The sequence below is a fragment of the Tupaia chinensis genome, unplaced genomic scaffold (genome assembly GCF_000334495.1).
Source record: "Tupaia chinensis unplaced genomic scaffold, TupChi_1.0 Scaffold000252_1, whole genome shotgun sequence".
In the NCBI taxonomy this organism is placed as follows: Eukaryota; Metazoa; Chordata; class Mammalia; order Scandentia; family Tupaiidae; genus Tupaia; species Tupaia belangeri.
The window spans coordinates 5,954,203-5,963,053 of NW_006159732.1; the positions used below are offsets into that span (position 1 = coordinate 5,954,203).

The 8,851-nt window shown below is 36.9% G+C and overlaps 1 protein-coding gene across 1 annotated transcript in view; it reads right to left on the reverse strand.

The window, feature by feature from the left end:
• Positions 1 to 8,851, reverse strand: part of LOC102500970 (cytochrome P450 2K6) — a 16,520-nt gene that overhangs the window by 1,978 nt on the left and 5,691 nt on the right. The window contains exons 3-5 of the mRNA XM_027772083.1: positions 5,453 to 5,602; positions 3,312 to 3,472; positions 1,684 to 1,857 (exon numbers count right to left, since the gene is read on the reverse strand). Of these exons, the coding sequence (XP_027627884.1) occupies positions 1,684 to 1,857; positions 3,312 to 3,472; positions 5,453 to 5,602 (485 nt within the window). The remainder of the gene's footprint in view (positions 1 to 1,683; positions 1,858 to 3,311; positions 3,473 to 5,452; positions 5,603 to 8,851) is intronic.

An 8,851-nucleotide genomic window follows, 5' to 3' on the forward strand; every position in this document is an offset into this window, starting at 1 on the left:
AAAAACACACAAAAAAAAAAAAAAAAAAAAAAAAAAAGAAAAGAAAATTGACTTCTAATTTGAGGATTAGAATAGTCTCTGCTATTGCTTCTTTAAAAATTTTTAATTAAATAATCTTTTTTTGACTTTAAAATTCAAATATATCTTTCAAGACTGTCATAAAAAGAATACTTATTCTGTAATCTAACATGTGTAAGCCCCAGCCATGGTGGTGGTCTGTCAAAATGCCATGTTCCATAGGTCGGGATCACATCGAAGGCCCGGGTTCAGTGTCTGGTCCAATCTAAAGGCTGAGTGCCATGGTGTTGGCCTTAAAAACCACTGACTTGGGGGACCAGCAGTTGGCGTAATGGCTATGTCACTGGACTCTCATGTAGTTGACCGCAGTTTGAGTCCCGGCCCCAGTGGCTTCAACTCATGCTGGACGCGTGTGCGTGTGTGCCCAAGATCCTGAGAAGAGAATGAAGGAAAAGGGATTGTGTTGTGGACATCCTCCCTGGGGAGTGATTTCTTGCTTTCTGTCTCTTTGTCTCTCTCTCTCTCTCTCTCTCTCTCTCTCTCTGTCTTTCTGGCGAGCACATGCGCCCTATAGCAAAAACCTCTCCAAAAAAAATCAATTAAATAAAAAAGAATTAAAAAAACACTGACTTGGGAGACTGAGGCAGTAGGATTGAAAACTTCAGGCTGGCCTGGGCAGCATAGTGAGACCCTCTTTTCAAAAAAAATTCTGGATAGGGAGCTGCAGATGGTGTAATGGTTAAGTCTCTAGACTCCCACGTAGTTGTCTGTGGATGAAGTGCTGGACCGGTGACTTAAAACTCATGCAGGGTGCATGTACGTGTATGCCCAAAATCCCAGGGGAAGACTGGAGGAGAAGGGATTGTGGTGTGGCCATCCCCCCTGGGGGATGTTTTCTTGCTTTCTATCTCTCTGTCTTCCAGTAAGTGCATGCAGTATATGCAAAAACCTCTCTCTTAAAAAAAATGCTGGATGCGGCGTGCACCTACAGATCAGCTACTCAGGAGGCTTATGTAGAAAGATTGCAATGCAAAGACTTTGTCTTACAAACAAACAGAACAAAAATTAACATAAGTAAGATTTGTATGTTTTACAGAGTAATGTGAAAAGTGGTGGAAAATATTTGAGAATATAAAATGTAATAAGAAAGTCATGACATTCATGTTTTTCTATGTTTATATGTTCTTCAGAAAAGTCATGTTATATATGTTTTTCTATGCAAAATGTGTCATGATTTTTCCAACAACCCAGTAGAATTAGAGTGTATACATGTATAATTATTAACTTGATGCCAGTTACGTTTTCTATTTCTTTTCTTTGGGGGAGGGTTGCTTTTATTGCCAGAGGCTGTGTGCACTTGCCAGAGAGACAGAGAAACAGGGAGGGAGAGAAAGAAAGCACCCCTCAATGGGGTGTGACCCTTCTCCATTTCTCTATCCTGTCTGGATTTGGGACATGCACACACATACACCCAGAGTGTTTTCGAAGCTGCAGGGGTCAGAATTTCAACCTTGGTCAGCCATGTTGGATCTGGCTCCCTTTACCACTAGGCAACAGGGCTGGTCCTCTTTTTTATTCCGAAAGAATGATTTTACTTCAAGTGCTATTAATTGGACTAAATAATAAACAATAGGCAAAGGAAACTTCTGAATCAAACAACATTACCTCCTGCTGTCTGACCAAAAAAGCATCAATGAAACTTCTTGGATCATTTTTGTCAAGTTTATGATGATGATCTAGGAAGGTCATCCTTATAAAAGAAAATAATTCATCTCTATTCCTGAGTACTGTCTTATGACTTCTTAGAAGAAATCCCAAAGCAGGAAACATATTGAAAAGCTGAAAGAACATTTTTTAAAGTAAATTAAATATACAGTTGAATACTGCTTGTGAAAAAAAAGTCACAAACATTATTTCTTACAGCATCACAGAAATAATACCTTGAACTTTACTTCAACTAAAATATAAGACTAAACTGGATGAGAGGTCCTCATTTATCAGAATTAAATAATTTACAGTGAATTTTAAAATAACTTACAATAAGATGTATATTTTCAGAGTGCTTTTTATGCTATGTCTGTGACAATAGATCTATTCAGAAGTTAGACAAGACATTGACATTGTATTGGTTACAGGGTCAGCATTTTTCTTGCAAAAACCTGCATGATCCCAAACTATTTCATTCTACATAGAACAATAAATGTGCCACTAATATCTTATGTAGGATCACAATATTTAAAAAAATTAGAGCAAATTTTCTGTGTATAGATCCTAAAGAATAGCACCACTCAATCGAAAATATTAGATTGACCCTTAAAAGTTCAGGATAGACTTTCTTGGTTGTTAAGTTGTGTATTTGCCGGTATATTGATTTTGGAGGAGAGAGAGTCTACATACTGAGTCATATTCTTTGCTCTTTGTTAGGAGACAGCCTGTTTCCCAGCTTGGCCTCAAACTCGCAATCCTCCTTCATCAGCCGACTAGCTGGGACAACAGGCCAACAGGACTGTGACATCCTCCTCCACCGACTAGCTGGGACAACAGGCCAATAGGACTGTGACAACGTACTCAGCTAGTTATGTACTTAAAATCACTCACAACCCACTCCCCCACCCAATGACGTAATAAATAATGGATAAAACACATATCTAAAATTAAACAGTATAATTGCCTGTTCCAGTGTTCCCAAGCACCTGGATATACAGTAAAGCTGTATGCATTCTAAATAGAGTCTAATATGATTGTCAGTGATGCTATTTAGAATGAGAACAGTTTGAGTAGACTTTTTCTCCAAGTCTAGATGTTAGGGACTTTATCTCTCACAATGATGAAAAATTGGATTGTAGCAGTATTGTGAGCATGTATGGCTCATAATAAATATTGAAGTTTTATTTGGCATGGTTTTCAGTATGTGGTAATCTTGGTTTGTTAAAACTCACTCTCCTAAGTGACTTCTGCTCAGTGCTCCTTATTTAGACATTGTTTATTTCACACTTCATGCATAATTAGTAGTATAGGCAAAAGACGGGAGGCCAAAATTATTAGAATTTATTAAAGCCATATAGCATTGTGTTCCCTGCATCATCAAAAGAGATATTGATGCAGCATTTTGTGATGGGATAATTATTTGATATGCTAACAAACCAAACTTGTTATACATATCTCTGTACCAAGAATGTTCCAGAAAGTATACATTTTTGAAATGCCAATTCTCTACTAATACTTTTTTATGGTCTCTTGAACAATCAGCTATTCTTTAGAGAAACTACAAGTGAATAGAAAGATGCAGTTACCATAATTTTAGGCCCGCCAATGAGTCTCACGTTTTCATCGATTAAGTTTAAGAGTCTCAGTAATTGGAAGTCTTGGTAGTCAAACCGTTTTCCGAGCAACACTGACACAATGACATTAGCCACAGAAGCATTCATTACTGTTTTGGTCTCAAAAGGATTTCCTGCAAGATAATTCATTACCCAGATTAGGAATACTCACATATACAAGATGAAAGGAGTACCAGGCTGTTTGAGACAGACTGTCAAGCAAAACATTTCATAGAAAAAGTTTAACACTGGAAATAGTGCTTTAGTTACACACTTTTGGTACATAACATACTATATATTTCAATATAACTATAATAAATGGAGATAATTTGTAACCAGCTTCCTGAGAGAGATGAGATTGATTGAGCCTTGAAATATACCCAGGATTTGTTCAAAAAAAATGCCACCAGGAAATTAGAAGCATTTATCAATGGAAATTTGCATTTGACTTAGCTTAAAAAATAAAAATGTGCCAGGTCAAGGGCATGGTATTTTGGGGTGTGTGTGTGTGTGTGTGTGTGTATGAATAGATAACTCTCCGAAGAAGATATATGAATGGCCTAAATACATGTAAAAACAAGCTCAATGTCTCTTATCATAAGGGAAGTGCAAATCAAAACCACAATGAGATACCACTTAACCCCAGTCCGAATGGCTAAATTGAGAAAAAATAAATATTGATAAGTGCTGGTTAAGCTGTGATGAAAAGATGATTCTCCTACACTATTGGTGGGAATCCACATTAGTACAACCACTTTGGAGAATGATATAGATATTCCTCAAAAATCTACAAATAGAACTATGATAAGACCTTGTAATTTCCCTCTTAGGCATTTACTTAAAAGATAGAAAAATCCTCAATTGGAAAAACACTGGCACATCTATGTTTATTGTAGCATTCTTTACAACTGCTAGGAATCAACCCAAATGTCCAAAAACAGATGAGTAGATTGAAAAAAAAGTGTGGCATATGTACTCAATGAAATACTACTCAACCATAAAAAAACAATGAGATCCTGACATTAGATACAAAGTGGAAGAATATGGAAGACTTAATGCTAAATGGAGCAAGTCAGAGTATAAAAGACAGATTTTGTATGTCCTCACCCAATATATACTGAATGTCTGGACTCTATAGCAGAAACTGAAAGTTTGGATGCTATAGTAGCAGAGGACAATGGTAGATACCAGAGATAGTAAGGATAGTGGTTGTACGGAAGTGGGTAATAGAGAAAGGGAGGAGGGTGACAGGGGAAGGAAAAAAATATATGTTTAATTGATTTAAAAAAAAAAATGAAAAGCTGGAACCAGTAGATGGCATAGTGGTTATGTCAACTGGACTCCCATGTAGCCAACCTGCAGTTCGAGTCCCAGACCTGGCGGCTGGAAACTCATGCCAGACGCATGTACATGGGTGCCCAAAATCCCAAGAGGAGAATGGAGGAGAAGTGATTGTGGCATGGTCATCTCTCTGGGGGTGGGGAGGAGGTGATTTCTTGCTTTCTATCTCTCTGTCTCTCTGGCAAAAGCACACACCCTATAGCAAAAATTTCTCTAAAATAACTTTTTAAAAAATTGAAAAAAAAAGAAAAACTATTTGCTGATGATAATGTATATAATAATGTCTTTGTATTGACCTATATGCATGATGTTCATGTTGGAAAAAGAAATGTAAACTGTAAAGATATATGTAATTAAATGTAAATTAAAATTAAAAAGCAAAAAGACACAAAAATGGAAAATTATCTGTTGATGATAGTGTGTATGATTATACCTTTAACTGAACTAATATATAGTGTATTAATGTTAAGAAAATTCATGTTTTCAGCTATAGTGATATATAGTTGTTGAATGTACAAAGAAATTTAAAAAAAGAGAATAGAGGAACAGCATGTCTGCAAAATACTTTCAAGTAGTTCACAAATAAAACAAACAAATATAAAATGCTGACATAGAAAATCTTGGAGAAGAGTAGAAGGGTATTGAGAATTATTTGTTTATTTTTGAAATTTTTCTACAAGTCTGAAATTATGTCCAAATAGACAATGAAAATTTAACATTCACTGACTTCTTTCTCATGAAAAATAAGACCAAGATTTATGTGTTCTACTCACCTTTATGAAGCTCAAAGCTCCGTATGAGATTCTGGCATTCCTCTATAATTGTGTCTTCTATGATCCGCTTGCCCATTCCAAAGTTGCGTAATGTGGTCAAGCTGAACCTTCTCATAGTTTTCCAGGTTTCACCATTAGAGAAAGCAATTCCTTACAAGGAGGAAAATGTCTTTAAATGATTACCTCCACGCTTTTAAAACTTCATTTTCAAGAACACGTAAGAATTAAGAATAAATGGGGGCCAGCAGGTGGCTTAGTGGTTAAGGTGCTGGACTGCCATGTGGCTGACTGTGGTTTGAACCTGGAACCTGGGTGCTTGAAACTCATGCTGGGCATGTATGCATGCATGCTCAAAATCCTGGGAGGAGAACGGAAGAGAAGGGATTGCAGCATGACCTTTCTCCTTAGGGGTATGATTTCTTGCCTTCTGTCTCTCTCTCTCTCCATGGAAAGCATGGGCCCTACAGCAAAAATCTCTCCCCCCCCCCAAAAAAAAAAAAAGATATAGGCTTACTTATCCCTCTCAAAAACTTACTGATCCCTCTAGAAAAAACAAGAAAAGAAACTTTGTTCACCTTTCTTTTCTTAGGGCATTAACTTTAGAAAACTTCGTAAATACTTTCCCCTCACTCTGCACAATGTGCTTAACTTCTTTTGAAAACTAGATAGCTTCTTTCTTTTTTTTGTTCTTATCAGTTACATGGTGTAGGAATGTCTTTCTCAGGAGACCTGGGAGTCATCTCTTTGAAATGTAAACATCAAGAGAGATAACAGTTATCTTTCCATTTCTGTGTGAGGATAGGAGCCTAAACTCGGTGGGCAATTGTTCAATTGTTTGAGTTGGAGAACTATCTCCTGTCATAAACATATGGGGAATTTGGTTTTCCTCTGTATTTAGTCAGTTACCACAGATGGTTACCCGATTACTAGATGAACCTAGGGTAAAACATGCGTGACAACAGTACTGTCATGTTCTCTTACTTGAGAACATGTATGTATGCAATGGGTCACATCTGCTTTGCTCTGTAACAAGGTAATACATATTTCTTTCTGCTTTTATGATCTCTTAGTGAATTTTGATGTACATGATTCTGGTTTAATGATTATTCAACAGTAAAAGTGTTTTCTTTCTCTGCTACCCTTTGGGAGAGGATTTCTGAGTTGGAAGAAGATTGTTTCTAATTATATTTCCTTAACAAATTCAAAAAGCAAATCTTGAGTATCTACTATTCTCATATGTTTACTTCATACTAGGTGTAGTTAAGGTTTTGTAAAACAATAGTAAAACAAAGTCTGTTTAGCTAGAAGAAGATGCAGTCTGATAGGCACAAAATTAACCAAGTAAGGAGCGAGGCGGCGGTGGGCGGAGGGGCCCTGCGCCGGCCCACATGGGCCCAGCTGCGGACCCCCGCCACCCCCGGGACCCGCGCCAATCGAGGCTGCAGCGGGCGGGAAGCTTCAAACTAAAATACTTCTGCATAGCAAAGGAAATGATTAACAAAATGAAAAGGCAACTTATAGGTTGGTAGAAAATATTTGCTAAAATATATCTTTTAAGGGGTCAAAACTCAAAACATCTCAGGAATTTCTACAACTCAATTCAATGAAATAAATGGTTCAGTTTAAAAAATAGTCAACAGACATTTTTCTAAAGAAGATTTATAGATGACCAGCAGGTTTATAAAAAAAGTTCTCAATAATATTAATTATTAGGGAAATGCAAACCAAAACCCCAAAGAGATATCACCTCACACATGCTAGAAAGGCTAAAATAAAAAAGGCAGACCAGCAGGTGGCATGGTGATTGAGGTATTGGATCCCACATGGCCAAACCTGTGGTTTGAGACGTGGACCTGGTGGCTTGAAAGCACACTGAGCATGTGTGTATACATGCCCAAAATCTTGAGAGAAGAATGGAAGATTTCAGTGTGGTCCTCCCACTGGAGTATCTTTACTCACTTTTACTCTCTTAATGTCTCTCTCTGGTGAACTCATGCATCCTATATCAAAAGTCTAAAAAAACAAAGAAACAAAAGAAAGAATAAAAAAGATAACAAGTGTTAGTGAAGAAGCAGAGAAAAGAGAATACTTATACACAGTTGGTGGGAATATAAATTGGTATAGCCACTATGGAAAACAGTATTGGGGGTTCACAAAATATTAAAAATAGAACTATCATATGGTACAGCAATACTACTACTGGATATGTATTTATAGAAATTAAAATCATTATCTCAAAGAGGTATCTGCATTTTCATGTTCACTGCACCATAATTAATCATTGCCAAGCTATAGAAGCTAAATGTCTGTTAACAGATAAGTACATAAAGAAAATGTGGCCAGGGACAATGGGGGAGGAAGATGGGACATAGCAGAGGGTGGGGGATGGGGAATCAGGGATGGCAAGACAAAGGGCAAGGTATGCAGGACGTAAGAATTGGAAAATTATTTGCTGAGAACATGTATGTGGATGTGCTTGATTGAACAAATGCACAGTGTATTTTGGATGGAAAATTCATTTGTGTGTTGTGATGGTGTAAAGTGAATTAATAAAAAAAAATTAACCAAGTAAAAAGTTAGAAATAAGTAATTATCAAGGGAGTATAATTAAATTTCCACATTAGTGCTAGTGTATTAATTTCTAGAGATATATATCATCATATCAGACAGATATTCAATAAATATTTATTGAGCAGATATGTGAATTTGTGCATTACTAAAGGAAATCATAATGATCAGTTAAGGGAAGTTTCTTAAAAGAGTTGGAACATGGTGTAACCCCTTATAAAAAATAAAGAAAGAGAGGGTTGTTAAGTCTGGCCATATCTTTCCACAATTTCTGGTGATAGTTGTATTATTCCTTGTGTTTTAGTTCTTAGTCTCAGTTGTTTTTCCATTTGCATTTTTCCTCATTTTTCTATAGAGGTACAGAGTTAAGGGAGGAATTTCTAAGTCTGATTGTTTACCAAAAATAGAAAACTAGAATATAGTAATGTAACCTAGGTTTTAAAAATGGAGCAGTACCAGCCTTCCTAGTATTAATATGAAATCCAAAAGAAAGCACTAAGACTGACAGCATTGTGCACTGGTTAAGTGCTGTCGTGCATAAAAAGCCAAATCCTGCGTGGTCAATCACGGTTCGAGTCCCTGGCCTGGTGGATTGAAAATACGCCAGATGCTTGTGCGTACATTCCCAAAATCCTCACAGGATGAGAAAAGATAGGAAAAAGATTGTGGTGTCACCATGCCCCATGCCATTTGGGGGTGCTTTCTCTCTTTTTATCTCTAATAAATGCACATACCCTCTGGCAATTTAAAAAACAAAAGAGTTGCTGAGGTCACCTCTTGTCAGGTTAAGCCTTGCTTTGAAAGAAGACCAGTGAAGGGTTAGATTCTGCT